The sequence below is a fragment of the Leptinotarsa decemlineata genome, unplaced genomic scaffold, assembly GCF_025532065.1.
Source record: "Leptinotarsa decemlineata unplaced genomic scaffold, Ldec_3_MD MMD2_tig00026314_RagTag_RagTag, whole genome shotgun sequence".
Lineage (NCBI taxonomy): Eukaryota > Metazoa > Arthropoda > Insecta > Coleoptera > Chrysomelidae > Leptinotarsa > Leptinotarsa decemlineata.
The window spans coordinates 3,056,308-3,076,910 of NW_027412684.1; the positions used below are offsets into that span (position 1 = coordinate 3,056,308).

At 36.1% G+C, this 20,603-nt stretch overlaps 1 protein-coding gene across 3 annotated transcripts in view; it reads left to right on the top strand.

Annotated features, from left to right (window-relative positions):
- Positions 1–20,603, top strand: part of LOC111503326 (nose resistant to fluoxetine protein 6) — a 47,088-nt gene that overhangs the window by 13,139 nt on the left and 13,346 nt on the right. For all 3 annotated transcript variants that reach the window (XM_074181647.1, XM_074181646.1, XM_074181648.1), the window contains 3 exons: positions 4,383–4,552; positions 19,114–19,282; positions 19,705–19,898. In XM_074181647.1, coding sequence (XP_074037748.1) covers positions 4,383–4,552; positions 19,114–19,282; positions 19,705–19,898 — 533 coding nt within the window. The remainder of the gene's footprint in view (positions 1–4,382; positions 4,553–19,113; positions 19,283–19,704; positions 19,899–20,603) is intronic.

Consider the following 20,603-nt stretch of genomic DNA (forward strand, 5'->3'; position numbering starts at 1 on the left):
AGAAGAGGCCTGAAGTACTAGACATTGCGCTTCTCAAAAACATCTCTCTGACTGGCGAAATTTACGTTCTGTCGGAACTGGACTCCGATCATAATCCAGTAATCCTGGTATTGGGCGATGAACTTCCTTCTCTTGATTATCGCGTGAGATCATCGACAGATTGGGACATCTTCACAGCCCATCTCAGAGAGATGCGCGAGCCTCCTGAGGCACTCCGCTCTCCCGACGATCTCGACGCGGCAGTTGGACGTTTCGAGCTCTCGGTGAATGATGCGTTCCACGCGGCTACCTCCAGGGTAGCCGCTTGGAACTCATTATAGCTGAAGAGCTATAATGAGTTTCCCCCTCATATCAAAGCCTTGTTACGAGAGAGAAATCACCTGAGAAAGCTCTACCAGCGAACCCTTTTCCCAGGTGATAAAATTGCGGCAAGTAGGATGGCCAACCAAGTCAAGCAGACCATCATTGGTCACCGGAAGAAAAGGTGGGAGGAGCCTGGGGATGGCGAGTCACCTGCAGACTCAAGGTGAAGAAGACTGCTCTCTTACCCATTCACGGAGAGCACGGAGTGTGCTACTCCCCCGCCGACAAAGCGTTAGCCTTTGCCGACTCGATGGAACGTCAGTTTCAACTTAACGTTGACAACAACGATGACATCGATCGCGATATGCTGCTGGAAGATTGGGTTCACCGCATCCTCAGGAAAGATGATGATGATAACATCCGTCCAGCTTCTGTGGAAGAGCTGAAGGGGTATATCTAGGCTACAAAGGCGAAGAAAACTCCGGGGGCCAATTTGATAACCAATAGATTATTGAAGAGGCCCCAGACAACTGCGTCGAGAACCTTCTGAACATAATAAACAGTTCGTTGGCCCTCAGATATTTCCCCAGAAGGTGGAAGCATGCGATCGTCATCATGCTCCCGAAACAGAGTCAGAACCCGGTGTTCCCACAGAATATCGTCCGATTAGTCTGCTTTCGTTGGCGGCTAAGCTGGCTGAAAGAGTCGTTCTGCAAAGGATCAACAAAGAAGTTGAGGACCGAAATGTTCTGCCTAACGAACAATTCGGATTCAGGAGAGACCACTCCACCGAGTTACAGGCTCTGAGACTGGTCTAAAATATCATCCAAGAGCTAAACCACAATCGTAAAGTTCACGTAGTCAGGCTTACTTGGAACCCATACATTATATCAGTTCAAACAAAGATCGAGGGCCGTAAAGCCAGTCTGTACCCTCTGAATAACAAAAGATGCAAAATGAGTCTCAAGAATAAAATTACCATCTACAACAGGATGTTCAAGCCTGTCATCATGTATAATTCAGGCGTCTGGGGACAAGCGGCTCCGTCTAATATCTCCATTCAGGAGAGATTGCAAAATAAGTTAAAAAGGATGATTGTGAATGCTCCTTGGTTCGTGCGGAATGAAGCCATCGGCAGAGATTTGCAGCTACCTTCCATTCGGCAGTCCATTCAGTCGAGGAATCAGCGAGTTTTTGAAATTCATGATAATCCGTTAGTTAGGGAAGCTATAGATTGTGCTGTAGACGACCCCTCCCGATACTCTGTCGAATGAGACCCCTACGCCTCCGTTAAAAGATGAACAATATTGTCATCCATCTCACCCCAGCCAGGTAGGGGTACACCGTGAAAGGCGGCACTGATGTTCTGATGTTCAATAAAATTGTTATTTTTCGATAAATTGATGGATGTAGCCGTTACTACGTGGTAGGAAATCATAATGAAGAAAAGAGAAATGAAACTTTCTATGTTTTTTACCACTTTTATTTGTAACTAACGTTACTGCAGTTTCGTCTTATACTGACATTTTCAAACTTATACAATAAACTAACAATGATTCATTACATTCACCATTATATACCACCCTTGTAGGTACTAATAGAAATAGAGTCACATACCTCTAGTGAAAGTGGCCAAACTTATTTCATTATCTGTCATTTGTAAGGTCAAAACTTAACAGCTAACGTTCTTCATGTTAACTTGACATCAATTTCAAAGTGAAGTGACAGAATTTATAATTGGCTCAAAAAATGTACTCCTGTAAATTAAAATCGATGAGCTCGAGGGAATTTTTTCCTAATAGCTGTTTGTGTGAAACTGGCCTTGTTTCGTATTCACTAACCCACCCTGTATATTAAAATTTTTGGTAAATCATTTCCGAAGAGAATATTTTCTTTCGACAACTGTAGAATTTTATGATTTGTCCTATTTCTTTTTCATTTGCTATCGTCCAACCCGTGTAAGGAAGCACACGTTAAAAAGTAAGACCTCGTTAATCATCAGTACATAGTGTGAACGTAAATAGTACTCCTCTCTTAACTTTCGACGGGGCGAGTACAGAGTCAGCCAAAATATTTGTAATTTTTAACTCGTAACTTGCAACTTTTTGGTAAAAAAGTCAATAGTGTGATTTCACTTGCTGCAGAGAGGGCGCTATAATTATCATTTTTGGAAAGCGGGGTGAAAATTCGTATGAAAGGTACTTCAATTCTCTGTAGAATGACCCTCACTTTTTTGAATTTTGATAATCGGTTGCGAAGTTGATAAAGTTTGAATTTGAGACTAGAAATTTTGTAATTTTGCCACGCTATATCAGATTTCTTGAAATAAATGTTCATTGAAAAGAGAAATAAATCAGTAACATCTGACAGTGAAACAGTCTATTTTCGAACTTATTTGTAACATTTTGAAATATTTCTGTGGTAGCACAAGTTTCGGTAATTCTGTCTCCAAGTGCTCTATTGTTCCAAGTTGCGTAGCATGAACTTCCGATTTGATACAGAGCCACAGAAAGAAATCGAGATTAGTCAAATCCGGTGACGAAAAGACCATTGCAACGGACCTAGCCTACCAATCCATATGCCTGAGTTTGTCTGATTCAACCAATGCCGCCCAGGCGTACAAAAAAGTGGTGGTGCACCATTTTTGTTAGAAAACAACTGAATCTCAAATTCATCTTGATCGTTGACCACAATTTCTTGACTCCGTGGGTGAATGAGGTTCGAAATAATTTGCAAATATATGAATTACTAATCAGATGTTTCTCTAGATATATGGGACCGACAATATGGTTTCTAAATTTTCGTGCCCAGACATTTATTTTCTCGGTAGTTTGAATGTGAGCTTAACAAATTTGTAGGTTTATTTCTGACCAATATCTTACATTTTGGCTATTGACATTTCCATTTAAGAAAGAGTGCATTCGTCACTAAACAAACATTATTTATGCAGTTTTGGTTGGCAACCAAACGTTCGAACAACTCACACAATTGCATTTTTCTCTCCGGGTCATCTTCATTCAACTCATGTACATATCTTCAGTTCATAGAGGTGAAACTTATGTCTTCTGCGGTGGTTGTTGAGACCTCATTCTCACGAGCAATTATTCTCGTCCGAGATGGATTTTTTTCTGGCCCTTCTTGGTCGAGTTATACTTCCAGTTGTTTGAAATTTCTCAACCAGTTTCCTGAGACATTTTCGACAGATCAGATTATCGGAAAATCTTGCATTTAACACCGTTTCAGCGAACACCATTTCAGCGAACACCATTTCAGCGAAAACACTATACTTTTTGTCACTAGGGTAACACCATGTGGATTTTCATCTACATAATCGATCATAAAAACTCCTCAGTCTGATAAAAAACCGAAATGTGCTTTTTTGTCAAATATTTTGGTTCAATTTTATTCTGAATATGATTTGTAACCGTAAATATTTTTTTTCTCTCACACATTACAAACATTGTATAACCTGTGATAACTAACTTTGGAGCTGTTTCAATTCTCGTCTCCAATTCATAATGCAACTGGTTATCCTAATTCAAAACAGTAAAGGTTGTTATATAGAGAATTGAAATACATTTCGAGCAAAGGGTCACAAAAACCCCCTTTCTATTGAAAATAAATGGATAGCGCCTTCTTTGCGGCGAGTGATGTCACAACATTGGCTTTTTTATAAAAAAGTAGGGACTGTTTAGGAACGTCCGCACTGTATAATATATGTTTAACGATCGCTGTATATTTGTGTGTACGTTTTCGCGCGCTAATCTCGAAAATGGCTAAGATGATTTTTGTACTATTTTCACTAATCCATTATGGTAAGCTTCACCCAAAATTTAGTGTTTGATTCATTTCGATCGGTTCATAAATAAGAAGGTTATGTTAAGTTGAAACATTTGTTGAAAAAAGTACTATAAACATACTGTTCAGTTGTTGTTCATGGTGTTCGTAGTTCATGATGTGATTTTGCTGTTAGAGAAAATGAGAAAAGTCAAAAACTAAAGTTTTTGCTAACGAAGTCACTGGAAACATCTCAGTATTGTGATATTATTTCAGTTTTAACCAAATTATGTTGTTTTCAGATTCACACCAAAATATATTCAGGATACCTTGACGCTGCTCATGTATGTGTTGATACATTTATCTTCATCAGTGGATTTCTGGTGGCCTATCAATACTTCAAAGGAAAAACGCCTTCATTACATACTCAGATAAAAAAAGTTCCATATTTTTATCTCCACCGTTATCTGAGGTGAGTCGAAGTTTTTTCTCCTCAATAATTTATCAGTATTGGTTTATTGAACTTTTCCAATCCTGAAAGTAATATAAGAGTTGGTAAGTCCCTGATAGATGGTTGGTCAGTTAGTTCTTTTTTTTTATGGATAAAACACAAACACTACAGCAAAATCCTTAAGACGCTCTTAGAGCGGTGTCTGTGCGAAAGAAGCGATCATATTGGATTTAATAATGAAAATAATAATAAATGGGCTTTATTCATTGACATACACTGTTCATAAAGAAGAAATAGATATAAAAATCAATGAAAGAGCGAAGTTCAGCCGAAGCTGTTTTACAACTTAACCTAGGGGATAGCATGTACTATATAGAAATATAAAAATAATCACCTAGTATACATTGGTAAGTGAGTGGTTCATGAATCTTTGTGAAACTAAGATTATTATTATTATCCAGAAGACTTCAGATATATTTTCAACTTTATCTTGAAGTTATATATGGAGTAGTGTGTAAATTCACTGGGCAGAGCGTTATATTGTTTGATAGAATTGTAAATAAAACTACGAGAAAAGCAGGCTGTCGAGTGTTTTGGAATAATAAAAGTATGACGGTTTCGTGTCCTCGAATTATTCTGAGCTTTGAAAGTTTTATATCTTTCATAAATATAATTTGGCTTTTTGTAAACGAGGAATTTATGTGTATTGACGAGTATGTGGAAATGCCAGGTTTTAGCAATCGGTAACCAACTGCAATAGAATCAGTGACTTATTAATTTTCCAGAAAAAGATTATTAGAACAATTTGTTTTATAAAAACCACTCGATTCCTGTAAACCACCATTTGCAAAGTTGAATATATTAACTGTTACTTGCATGTATATTTTTAATTGTGTAATCTACGTTAAATCAAATTGCTCCAAGTTTCAGAACAGAGATGATACATGTCATCTTTCGGGCTTCACCGTGAGAAAAAACTATAACATTTAAATTCCTAGTCATAAGTTAGCCAAGGTGACTAATGGACCTTATATCATGTCAATAAAACTGTACAACAAGCTCCCAATATCCATTAAAAAAATAACTAGTGTAAAGCTCTTCAAACAAAAAGTTCGAAAACTATTATGTGAAAAGGTATTTTATTCGCTTGATGAATTTTTTCAGTCTGATTTGGAATTTTAAATTTTAATTTTTGTATCCCATTTATAGTCTAAATGTTATATAATATGTCATATAATTATGTTGTTTTAAGATTGTGACCTAATTGTAATTTTACTGAGTTATGTGACTTTTTCCATGCCTTCCCTAGGTCTACGGAAATAAAGATTTTTTGATTTTCTCACACCATAAGAAAGACGAATGCAATTGTTTTGTATTTTTTGCAAGCGATTTTCATCAATTTGTATCAAGGCAGGCCCGTAGATTATATCGCAATATGCTAATCTAGACAATATGAGGGTTTCGCAAAGTTTCAACTTCAATTTGGAAGTCATAATATCTCTACTTTGATAGAGTTGACGTAAGGTACTGTACGACCTACGACAAAGTGAATTTATATGTTTGTGAAATCTCAGATCAGCATGTAGCCAGAAACTCAAGTTCTTGCTTTCTGTATTTATTTGTAGTAAGTCTTGTCCAAGTTTGATTTCAATTCTTCCTTCAGTTTCCCACCTTTTGTGTTTCGGGCCAAAAAGTATTAGTTGAGATTTTTTAGAATTCAATTTCGGGATATGGGCTATAGATAGATCCAGTAACTTTTGTAGATCGCTGTTAATTTGTTCCATTGCCACTTGCCAGTTACTTGGAGGAAATCGATAATATAACTGAGTGTCATCTGCATAATGATGAACTGTGCAATGATCAATCATTTTATGAAAGTCAGATATATATAGAAAGAACCGAATGGGGTCAAGGACAGAGCCCTGAGGTACTTCATAGTCAACAGGTAAAGCACTAGAACACTTTCCATCCAGACATACTGATTGAGTCTGATTTCTGTGGTAACTTTTCAATAGATCCACAGTCCCTTCACTAAATCCAAGAAATGACATTTTCTTACACAGAATATTGTGGTGTAATGTATCTAATGCTTTACTGTAGTCCAGGGGTACCATGGCAGTTACTTCATTATTATCAGTTGCTTTGAATAAATCTTGGGTGATGTTGACAAGAGCGGTGGTGGTGCTCTAGAATGTACGAAATCCAGATTGAACATTTGTTATTAAATTATCATTGTATACTAAAGGATCAATTTGATCTTTCAGAATCCGCTCGAACACCTTAGATAGATATCACTTTCAATGCGGAAGGCGCACATGTGCGGCTTAGTTGGGTAAATATATATGCGGACGGCGCGCTTGAGCGTCCTGAGTCCTGTAAATTATAATGAACTCTTAAGGCTGATTCTCACTACACGTGCCAGGCACGATCCAGTCACGGTCAAGTCACGATCGCAATTTTTATAATGCATTCACACTGTCCGGTCAATAGTACGGTCGAAATCTCCAGACAGTCATGTTTTCGCGAAATACATTAATGAAAATAGCCATTGTTTTGGATGAGGAAGAACAAATCTCACTTCCCAAAGCTCGACGATATTGGGTGCATCCTATCCTAAGACAGCGCAAGAGAAAAGGAGAGTTTTCTACTCTATATAAAGAGTTGATTGATGATGAAACAAAATTCCACAGATATTTTAGGATGTCCCCTAACGAATTTCACCAATTACATGAAATTTTAAAAAGTGATTTGACCAAGCAGAACACCACGTTTCGGGAGTCTATTTCCTCTTTGGAGAAACTTGCTGTTTGTCTAAGGTGAGTAACTACATTAAGAAAATTTTCGTTCACTTTATTACCGGAGTATTTTTAAATTAAATAAATTCGGGGTTGTGTCAATTGAATAATGAAGTTTTAAAAGTGGTTGTGTAATTGAAAATAAATTTATTTTGGTATATTAATGTTTAACACCAGAAAACATATAGTGTTTGTCAAACTCAACACTCATCTTAACTTAAAAGTAATACCTAATACATGGAAATATGAAATATAATATTAAGGGGAAAAAGTTTCCAATAATGAGGCGGCAGACGAAGCAACACTATCTGGTGGCGTTTCTTGTACTGATGATGCAGTAGAAGATGGTCGGGTTGAAATACTGGGGGATGTTGCAAAATATGATTGGTGTTGAATGGATGTAGTAGGTGGAATTGCAATACTATGTGTGAATTGTTGTTGAGTGAGCTGATTGTAGTTAGGTACTGATGACACCACAGAAGATGGTCGGGTTGTACTGTGGGAAATACCATCTGTAAATTGTTGTTGTGGAGTGATCTGGTAGTTTGTAGGTTGATTCCGATATTGATCCATGTATTTGGCTTCAATTTCCGTGATACTTTGGAAAATTTTTTGTTTGGCCAAAAATTTATCATAGGGATTGAATTTATTCACAGTCATTCTGATGGAATCAAAAAACACGTCCATTTCAGATTTGGGTTCTTCCTTTTTCAATTTCTTCTCCTCCTCTAGGATGTGCTTCATTAGAGTACTGGAAGCAGTTTCTGTAGCAGCAACAGGGATTTTCCTTTTTCGTAACACCGAACTGGATGCTTTTGCTATTTGTGGCGTAGGTGGTGTAGGTGGCTCTGAGATTTGTCTAAGCGTATCATTCTCATCTTCTTCATCCGCAATAAATGAAGGATCTTCATTTTCGCCCGTTACTGAGGTTATTCTCACTTTGTCTTTCATGTAAGCTCTGAGAAACTCCATATGATCTTCGTATTTCCACTTCGTTTGGAAAGAGGCGGCCTGGCCTGTCCGGTCTTTGTTTTTTGACCTCTGATGTGTTTTCGAAATTGCGCACGAAGCGATTCCCATCTTTGTTTGCATTTTCGGGGATCTAAAAAAAAATTTACATTGTTGAGACAAATCTTATGCATGTCGTACCTATGAGATAATAGCAAAATCGTACAATAATAACCTAAATATGGAGAAATAGTAATGAGTAGTACAAAATTTTTATTGTTCAGCTACTATTCGATTGCAACTTTTAATAGTATATGTCAGGTTGTTCTATTCACTCTTTTCTCTTTTTTTTTTTGACTTAAACATAAGTGTTTGTACTGATTCATTATTGATATATGGTAAAATTATATTTGTTTTAGATTTCTTGCAACCGGTGATTCATTCCAGACCATCTCATTTAGTTACCGCCTTGGTCATTCCACTGTTCATGCAATTGTACAAGAAGTGTGCAATGCAGTAATCCGTAAATTATTGGCTGTATGCATACCAACACCGCGTAGAAAAGACTGGGAGAAGATTGCTGAACAGTTTTGGACTACATGGAATTTCCCCAATTGTCTTGGGGCACTGGATGGCAAACATATAGAAATAACAGCTCCTTCTAACAGCGGATCGAACTATTTCAATTATAAGAAAACCTTTTCGGTAGTACTACTAGCATTGGTCGATGCCGATTATAAATTCATAGCGGTAGATATTGGCTCTTATGGGAAAAACAGTGATGGTGGTATTTTTTCTACATCGAGATTGGGGAAATCATTGAATAATGGCACTTTGGACATTCCGGACTGTAAAAACTTACCTGGAACGAATATTGAAGCACCGTACGTTATTGTAGGCGATTCAGCATTTCCCTTAAAAGCAAATTTATTGAGACCGTATCCAGAGTTACAAGTTCAAGGAGATGTGGAAAAACGAATTTTCAATTACCGTCTTTGTCGTGCTAGGCGTGTTGTAGAAAATGCCTTTGGTATTTTAGCACAAAGATTTAGACTGTATTTTAGAAAAATTAACTCGAAACCCAATTATATAGAAAATATTATCCTAACCACATGTATTTTGCATAATTTTTTGCGCAATGGTACTTCGGTTTTGTCAGAAAGCTCTTCTTCAAGTGAACAGAATCAACCTATTTTTATGGCATTGCCTGGTATTGGTAACAATGCCCGACTAGAGGCATTTCAAGACAGAGAAAAATTTACTGCCTTCTTCAACTCTGAAGTGGGTTCGGTGTCATGGCAAAATGATAAAATATAACATATAATGTGTAATATTGTACGTAGCTATTTAATAATAAATTCAAAAATTTGTTTATATGCTTACCTGTTTTTAATGTTTGCCCTATTTCATCCCACAATTTGTTTTTGTGGGGTGTATCCATATATTTTCTGTGGGACATATCGTATAATTCCTCATGTTCTCGAACCAATTCAATCATTTGCTCGTCCATTTTGCATGCGACTTGACCGGCGATCGCCGTTTCGTCATTCACACTGAACAGGCATGGTCAAGTCCGCCACGTGCGCGACGGTCTTTGATCGCCCCAGAAATGATCGTCACGATACTAGACCGCGGCTTGTCTTGACCGTCCCGTCCAATGTGAATTAAAGCATTGTTTTACATTGAATGTGATTCCAACGGTTTTGACTTGACCGTGACTGGATCGTGCCTGGCACGTGTAGTGAGAATCAGCCTTTAGATAATCCCGCACGTACGATTAGGCTATGAATTTCTCTCCGCATATTTGGACATATGTGGAGAAGACTCCTACAATATGCGTTTCTCAGATAAATAAATCGTTCGCTCCTAGGTAGCATCGGTTTGCTAGAAGTTTACAGAAGGCATAATAATACCAGTGTATCTAATACGTTTTATTTATTTGTGCACTGTGCTTATTTTTTGAGTTCTTCTGGGTCTTCACGTCACGTCATTCACCTCCTACTGGTAAATGCTTATTTACTATTTAGAAAATATGATAATAGACCAAATATATCATTCTATGATTCTCGACTAGCAGTAATTGAAAAATTATTGCCGGAAAAATTAGTTGAACCTACCCCAGAAGTTTCACAACATTTACCATCTAAAATAGGCATAACGAATGGAAAATGGAAAACTCTTAGAAAAAAGTGTCGTATGTGTCGTCAAAAAAACATTCGAAAAGACACAATTCATCATTGTTTAATAATAATAATAATAATCGACTTTACTCAGTATTTAATATTACATAATAGGCGAAGTTTAGCTATTAGCCACTCTTACACTTAACCTAATATGCATTATAAGAAAAAAAAAATAACTGGACCAAATAAAAATAGATTGTGTGATGAGAAAAATTGTTAGGAGTATACAACAAGATCATAGTTTGATGTGTACATTTAATTCTTCTGATCACATATTGAATTTTGCTTTTAGTTTCTTTTTGAATGTGGATTTCGAGAATTTCTTGAGATTCTTAGTAATCGTATTATGAAAAAATACAGCAAGAAAGGAAAATGATTTTCTGAACATGGCTGACGAATGACGAGGGATGTGTAAGTTTTCGTTAGTTCGAAGGTTGTAAGTATGGAGCTCTAACCTCTTTGTGAATTTATTGAATGGAGAAACAGGTATTTTAGATTTCAGTACTGAATAGGTGATATTGCAGTAGTTATATTCCCTGAGAACGGACATTGATGCCCAACCAAGGTTGGCACGAGCTTGATGTGTCCACAAAAACGAGGGTTATGTCTTGAGCCATGTTTTTAAGAATATTGTTGTTGAGCTTACCGTGAATTGTTTTTGTTTGTTACCATATTTATTACTATCGCAGTGAAAGTGATATTTAGTTTGCTAATTGGCCTCAAATGAGATAATTTAGTTGGGAGTACAATTGCATGTTTTCATGCAGAAGGAAAATGATTTGTTCCTATAGAGGAATTGAATATGTGTGTTATGTGCTTGATAAGATAATTTTCAATATACTTCAACATAATGAGAGAAATGCTGTCAGTTACTTTTCATACCACTGATGTATTGTTGAGTCTGGAGTGGTGTCAACCTGCGAAAATTCAAAGTAGGTCCATTATAGGTCTGAGTATATCTTTCAATGAGTGTTTCATGATGATCAGATTTTGCAGGATGAATAATATTTGTGAAATTGGAGTTTATTTGATTCAGATCTGATAAATCCGCGGGAAAATTAGGGCTATGCTCATTTTAAAAATTTCAAGTTGTTTCAGAATACCCCAGATCAAACTGGAATTTCCGTTTCTCAAAACAAATTCCAAATAGACTTTTTTTTCACGTCGGATTGCTCCGGTTATATAATTACGGAGTTCCTTATAGCTGGTCCAGTCTCTATGAGATTTGTTCACTTTGAACTTTCCAAGAGCTTTATCTTAGTTTAATCATTTCCTTGAGTTGAAGGTAAGCCATGGAGCGGGCGGCTTTGTTGTTCTTATATATTGTAAATGGGATGGATTCTTATAATTTTATCGGTTTTAAAATAGACTTTGACTTTTTCTCGTAATGACTTTTTTTAATAATTTTTAACAACTGAACTCTACTCTATACAATAGTTACCAAAAACATAAAACAAAATTATTCCTATAGGGAGATAAAATATTGACATCGATATATTATAATAAACAATTCCAACATTCTCCCCCCATTTTGCAATCTAATTGCAAAATCATTCCAACCCAAAACGCTTCGGTATCTTCACTCTTCTTCCAGATCTTGTTATTACTTGTGATGAAGCCGTCGCATCTTGGTGTCTTCTTTCGCATCTATTTTCTCCCTCTTCATCTTCTTCTTGCTGTGTTACCTTTCCATTGTATATGCTATTGTTTTCTTCGTTTCGATTTTCTGGTATCTCGTTAGTATCCCCTTCTCTAGTCTCCTTTAATTGGTTCGCCGTGTCTGCCTCAATTTCTAATGGAAACAATCGCTGAAGAGGACGAATTAATTCCCCTCGTTCTGTTTTAACACGTGCTACCCTTTCTATTCCATCTCTTCCTGGAAACAGTTGTAAAATTTTCCCCAATGGCCAGTTTACTCGTTTTTTGTTGTCACTTCCAATGAGTACAATATCTCCAATTTTGAGTGAAGTTACCCTTTTTTGACCAGTATGGACTAATTCTGCCAGATATTCCTTCCTAAATCGACTACGAAGGCCCTCTCGAAGTTTTTGCAGATACTTGTACCTTTTCAGTAGATGACCTCTATCAACCATATCCAACTCTGGAGTATCGGTGCTTGAGTTTGAACTGATAAACATCAAAGGCGTTAATGGAATCAGATCCTCTTCGCTACTTGAGATATATGTGAGAGGTCGAGCATTAATATTTGCTTCACAGTCACACAAAACAGTCATGAGTTCTTCGTAATTTAACGATGATTTTCCCAAATTACGACGCAATAGTTCCTTTATAATTCTGACTATTCGCTCCCACCATCCTCCCCACCAAGGAGCAGTTGGAGCATTGAAAATCCATTTAATTTTTCTAGTTGTCGAATATTCTTCAATCTCTTTCCACGAAATTTTCTGCAGCAAATTCCAAGTACCTACAAAATTCCCACCGTTATCCGAATAGATTACAGAAATATTTCCTCTTCTCGCCACGAATCGTCTGAGTGCCATCAAGAAATCCTCAGTAGACAGGGATCGCACTAATTCAAAATGTACTGCCCTGTATACCGCACACGTGAAGATAACAATCCAAGATTTCTCGCCTCCTTTAAGAAAAAGCGGTCCTGCCAAATCCACACCAGTTACTTGGAATGGTGAAGACTGTTTGATTCTATTCAAAGGTAACGGTGCATACGGTGTATCTGCGGGGTTTTTCTTATGTTTCATACAAATCAAACATTTTGCCACAACATCCTTGACAAACTTCCTTCCTTTCAGTATCCAAAATTTTTCTCTCAATAATCCTAGAAGAGTTTGGACTCCTATATGACAATGTATTCGATGTTGTTGTCTAATCATTCTTTCTACAAGTTCGTGTTTGTATGGCAATATAATAGGATATTTGAAATCAAATGAATCATCACTTAGGATTAATTTAGTTTTTACCCTCAACAGACCATCTTCTGAACGAAACAAATTGATATTTTGAAGAACGTCCATATTTTCAGAAAAACTTTCATTCTGTATTGCTCTGAATAAACAAATTTCAGCATGTTCAATTTCATCGAAAGTTAATGGACCTGATTTTCTATGATTCTCTTTATTCGCATTATAACAAAATCTGAATAGCCAAGCAATCATCCTAGTAATTTTCGTGAACACAGAAAAATATTTGAATATTTGTGTAAACCACTGGTTTTGATTACTGACACAAGAAGTTACAGTCTTTTTTCTTTCTTTATCAACTTCATCATTCGTACAGTAAATCTCTACGTTTGGCCAGTGTTTTGGATCATTCTTCAACCACTCTGGTCCCTTCCACCATTGTTTCTCAACCAAAGTCTTACTCGAGCAACCTCTTGAAGCAACGTCTGCCGGATTTAAGTGACCAGGTACATGTCGCCAATCATTAACATTGCTCACTGAAGTTATTTCTTTCACTCTGTTACCTACGAAAGTATTCCAGTAACCTTGTGTTTTAATCCATGTGAGAGCAACCATTGAATCACTCCAGAAGTACGTTTTCAGAACACTCAGTTCATTCACACTTTTTACAGTTTTCCAAAGTCTGACCCCTATAACAGTGGCTAACAATTCCAACCTAGGTAGGGTTATATTTTTAGGAGCTATTCTTGATTTGGCCTCAACAAGTTCAACAAACACTCTTCCTTCCACTACATTTCTCAGAAATACGCAGCAAGCATAAGCAGATTTACTAGCATCCGAAAACACATGAATCGTTGCATGGTCATAATCAACTCTTTGGCCACTACTGAGTGATCTTGGAATTTTACACAGACTGAGAAAATGTATTTGTTTCAACCACATATCGAACGGTTTTACAATATCACTTGGCAAAACTTCATCCCAAGCAACTTTTAGATTCCAAATTTCTTTTAATAATAATTTTGGAATAAGTGTTACTGGGCATGTAAAACCTATCGGATCAAATACTCTATGTGCTGCTGATAGTATTCCTCTTTTCGTTCTTGGAGTGTTTTCTAATTGAATGAGTGCGTTTACATCACACGAGAGTTCATCATTATGAAAATTCCAAATCAATCCCAAAACATATATATTTTCATTTTGAGCTACTTCATCTTTCATGCCTGAATTGGAATTGGAAGTCCAATCTCTAAGATTGAAGCCTCCCAAAGACATTAATTGTTTGGATTCAATAATAAATTTATTCATATCTTTCTCAGAATCAAAACTACATAAACAGTTATCTACATAAAACGATTTCTCCAACAAATAAGCTGTGTCTTGGAATTCTGGAGGTGATCTAGATAAATGGTAGTTGATAGTTGCAGCTAAAAGGAATGGACTACATTTCAAACCAAAAACTACTCGACGATGCCTAAAAAATTTTATTTTTTCATATGAATCATCTTGCCACCAAAGAAATCTTAGAAAATCCCGATCCTTTTCAGTAACACTGATCTGTAAAAATGCTTTCTCAATGTCAGCTGTTACTCCTATCTTTCCTAATCTGAATTTAACTAAAAGTGATGGGATTAAATCAATCATATTTGGACCTTTTTCTAGACACCCATTCAAAGATACACCTCTCTTATCAGTTGCCGAAGCATCAAAAACCGGCCTCACCTTTGTGGTTATACTGACTTCTTTAATGACAGCGTGATGTGGTAAATAGTGTACTTTTTTGTCCTCAGCTTGTTTTGCTTCCTCAATAATTGCCAGTGTTTCCCAGTCATGAAGAATTTTTTCATATTCTTGTAATTTACCTGTATTTCTTAATTTTTTTGTAGTAGACATCAATCGAGAATTGGCCATTTCATCATTTCTCATTATTTCTGGATGACCTTCAATCCAAGGTAGATGAACTTCATATCTGTTCTCCTTCCAAGTTATCGTTTGATTAAACTTCTTTAAAACTTCTTCTTCATGTTCATCTTTGGTTTTGATATGTGCAACATCTTTTATTCCTATCACATCCAAATTCCATAGATCTGCAATGGAAAACTCAGTAAAACCGGCAAATATAGTAGAATATGTCGAACATTCACTTACTCTCTGACCCATTATTGTCCAACCTAAATAAGTTTCGAGAGCAACGTAGCCATTCATCAAATTTTCGATTTTTCCTGTCAAAAGCTTACCAAAAACATCGGCTCCTAATAATAATTGTATTTCATTTGAAACATCAAAGTTTCTAGTATCACTCAAAATTATATTTCTTTGTTTCAAATAGTCTATAACGGATAAATCAATCAAACGAGGTAAGTTGTTACATATTTTCACTTGTTCCACCACATTCACTTCTGTTTCAAACGTATTATTTGGATTTTGAATAATAATATTATACACATCATGTATTTTTGGTTCTGACTGAAACCCACCAAAAACACCTTGTACAATATTTTCCTGACGAACACTATCCAATCGTAATTCAGCTGCACATTGTCGTGAAATATATGATCTTTGCGATCCTGAATCAAGTAACGTTCTAATCAATTTCTGTTTGTCATTATTGACAATTTTGACAACAACCGTTTGCAATAGAGTTTCGTTCGAAAAATTGTTAGTTAAAATATTTTCAACCTTATTGTTTGGATTTTTATCATCTTGATCAGTGATACCTTTCTTCACATGCAAATTAGGACATAAAATGGGGTAATGTTTCTTTGAACATATTAAACACCTAATTACAGCTCGACAATTCTTACTAATGTGATTCAATTTTAAACAAGAAAAACATCCACGTTTTTTCATTATTCTAGATTTTCTTTCATCAATTGAAAGACTTTGAGCTTTCAAACAATCCTTACTTGCATGTGAATTCAAATCGCAGAATAAACAATTATTTTGCTTATCTTTTAAATAATCTTTGGGATTAGCTGTGTACAAAGCAGCTGCTGTATATGATTCGGGCTCACCTTGTTTTGGAAAATATTTATCCTTACTGTCATGATATTTGTTGTGCTCGTGTCCTTTTCCAAATCCTTTTTGTGCCAAATTTATTCGTTCTTCTGACTCAACCTCCATTTTCAAAAAACCTAATAACATATTCAAATAATTAGTACCTTTGGAAGTGTCATTATCATCCTTCTCATTTCGTTGATTGAAATTACGATGTCTTTCCCAAGTTCTTAAAACTTTTGCAGGCAAAGCCGATTCTACAAGAGGGAAAAGCATAGCCGCATATTTTTCGCTAGTAACTCCTAGGGATTCCAAAGCTCTTAACTGGGTTTCAAGTTTATCATACAGATTGGAAAGAGACATACCTGTTTTAGCTTTTGAAGATTGTTGCAGTACAAGTTGTAATAGTTCCCTTACGTAAACTTCGATTAGGAATTCGTCCCTGGCAAAACGAGTCTTCAACTGGTCAATGGCTTTAATGTAATTGGGCCCAGACGGGGGGTAACTTTCTACTAAATCTCGAGCAACTGAACCACTTTCCGTCGCTTGTAAAAGATACTGAAACTTGTCTTCATTATCTATTTCTGGGTCGTTGTGAATCTTCTTGAATTGTCCCCAGAACCCAATCCAGTTCTTCACGTTCCCATCGAATTTCTTCAGTTCTATTCTTGGTAAATGAAATTTTCTCTGAATTTTCTCCGTTATAGAGAAATTGGCACAGCTCAAATTATCTTCTTGGGTCTTCGTAATCTCGTTCAATCGGAATTCGCATTTGGATTTATATTTTATCAGTTCGTCTCTGTAATATTCTACCTCGTCGTACTCCTCTTCTAATTCAATATCATCGATGGCTTCTAATGACAATTTTTCTTTAACTCCTTCATCTGCCTCGAATAATCTGCTACTCTTATCCTCCAATTGTCTCAGTAGAAACAGTAAATCATCTTTGGTCGAATCTCTCAGCTTCAAAGCTCCATCAAGCGCTTCAACAGATTTTTTGAAAAGTCTCCTCAACTGCTGCCTATTTTTCTTCAAACTATCCATCTTTTATGTCCTGTCACGGTCGCCAAATATTGTAAATGGGATGGATTCTTATAATTTTATCGGTTTTAAAATAGACTTTGACTTTTTCTCGTAATGACTTTTTTTAATAATTTTTAACAACTGAACTCTACTCTATACAATAGTTACCAAAAACATAAAACAAAATTATTCCTATAGGGAGATAAAATATTGACATCGATATATTATAATAAACAATTCCAACATATAAACCTAACTGGGGCATGGGCATTGAACAGAATTGATGTGTTTGTAGTGAAAACCTCTACCATTCCATCTACTGTTTCGAAGTTGAAGATTCTATCCCAATCAAAGAGGTGGATATCATTGACAAAATCATCTTGGTTGAAATTTCGGAAATCTCGGTAGCAAACTGTTTTGTATTTTGATGTTGTTTCCAATGATATAATTTCACAAATAATTGCAAGATGATCGGAGATACCAATATCTAAAACTTCAACTGACTGCATATCATCCTTTTCTGATGTTTCCAAGATATCAATAAGGGTATGTGTATTAGCTGTTATTCTTGTAGGGACTTCTATCCGTTGAGACAGATTATAATATTGAAGAAAGTTCAGAAATAATTCTACAGAATTATTCATTAATAAAAGGTTAATATTCATATCTCCCGCCAAGTTTAAGGAATCGCAGTTCATTATTGTTTGTGGAATTTGAATAGCTGAAAAAATCCATTTGGAAAAACGTTCTCAGGAAATTTATTCCACTTAAACGTAGTTCTTTAAATGAAAGAGTTCTCAAACACTGAAGTCCGAGGTGTACTGAGTTGAACCTCAAAACTGTGAGCAGCCACAGTCCGTCACGTATTTCTGATGTGTACAGTTCTTGGTGGAATCAAATGTGCTAATTCACTCTAACACTTCCCATGAAAATATCTATAGGAGAGAGACAAATTTACAGACTATCATATTCCGTGTTAGGAATCACACGTTAAAAGGTAAGACCTTGTTAGTCCTTAGTTCGCACAAGTTTCTCAACTTCTGAGAGTTGTCGTTCGTATGGGGGCGGCAGCTGATTAACGGAAAAACAGATTTTGAACAGTTTTTTTTTTAAACAGATCAAGGTTGCAAGTGATGTTTGCATCCCCTATCAAGCAGATGGCTCTTTTCTGGTTGAAATCCAGCAGCTTCAGGTGGAGCTCCATGTATGAGAACAATGCTCCAAAGGAGATCTGATCTGAGCTTTATAAAACATCAAAAGTTGCTGAGGTGTGTACAGTCTTCTGGTTCGGAACAGTGTTCCAAACTTTTGAGAAGCAGCCTTTGCAATTCCAGTCACTTGATTGTGCCAAGACATATTGGTGTCTATTTTGACCCCCAACAAACTTATCGAAACAGAAAATGGAATTATCTAACCTGAAATCATTACATCCGGTTCAGAGACATTAATCTTTTCGGAGAAAATCGATACCTGGGATTTTGTGGCATTGAATCGAACATGGTTACTTTCACCACAATTCGAAGTTACTTCTGGATTCTCATAAAGATATGCAACCTTCTGCTGCCGGTAAAGATGTGCATCCGCAGCCCATGTCATGAAATCCAAATGTAATGACGCGAGTGTGGGACGATATAAGCTCACTGAGTATCATCTGATCCTTGCTGGAAATCAGACTTCAAGCGATAAGGCCTCGTTATACCCATGTTTTCATTCTTGAGAATTTTCGTTCAGAAAAACTCATTTTTTGTGTTCTGTTTCAGGATTACGCCAGCAGTATTGATGATGTATCTGTCAGTTTTGTTCATCTTGCCAAAAACGGGCTCAGGGCCATACTGGCATCCTGCTATCGAACAGGAATTAGTTCCTTGCAAGAAATATTGGTGGTCATATATTTTGTACATACAGAATTACGTGAACTGGGATGAATTGGTAAGTACAAGTTTTCGGGATTTTATAAACTCACAAGGCAATCAGAAATATGGAAAAGATGTAACTTATTTTTTAAGAAAGTAACTGAATTGACAAATTCTAATCGTTTATTATATATCATGGGTTTCCTGTCATTGTGCATACTACCATCGTATGCCAGATAGTAGTTTCAGCTTCACTGTGTGATTGAATATCAAGTCGATTTACTATTTTCACGTATCTCAAGAAATCTTTCTGTTCCTATGGCTACATTTGTAAATTTCATTTGATTGATTAACTACTGTAGCAGTTCGTGTTTTTTAAATTTTTTGAAAGTTTATAAACCTCGTACTTTATTTATCAACTAAATATCCTCTATCATTTTCGGTATTCTAAAACATTTGTTTGAATGCCTTTAATTTTATGTTTCTGGTTATTTTCAGTGTCTAGTGCCGCACTGGTATTTGTCTGTAGATTTACAAATGTACGTAATATCACCACTGCTCTTGATTCCCGTATCTCTCATGTTGAAAAAATCCAATGGATTCACATATTCGATGGTAATGTTGTTAATTTTGAATGTAGCATTCATTATTCAGCCAATAATACAGTGGATAGTTTTTCCGGAATTCAAAAAGTAAGTATTTTCAATCCATTTTCAGTAAGAAAAACTGTGGCAACTGAATAATAATTTACAAAATGAGGTTGGTTTTCTTTCTAGGTTACTTTTTTTTCAACTGAAGTTTTCAAATATGATCCTGTATTATTTTATAAATTTTGATAGTTGTTGGTTAATGTGCTTATATTCATCGTACTAACCCTAATTTATGCGGCAAAAGTACATGGTACCTGAACATATAATTTTGCTTGAATTTCACTAGTTCGGACTTCCATTGTCTACTATATAAAATGATTTGAAATCCCTGAAACAACTGAAAAAGAAGAATTAAAAATGAATAGCTGAAAATAAGAATTATATTAACCAAAATAAACCTGAAATGAAATAATAGTGAAATAAAATACAAGTAAAAATAGAACAATTGAATAAATAAAAATAAAGAAAAGAAAAAAGAAAATAAAAATAAAAAGTGGAGAGATTCCAAGTCACGTTAGTTCACGACGTTTCGATTGTTAGTATCTACAATCGTCTTCGGGTGATGACTGGACTGATTCCTCCGAGAGATGACTATTTATAGGTCGTTCGAGTACTTTCACTTCCATTTTCCGCTTCACTGGTTCCGTGGGAGATGACCGTTTTGGCGGGAGTTGGCCATTTTTCGCTTGATGATGGGTTTCCATATATTGCGTATTTCTACGCTGGCTTGGCTGAATACGTTGTTGG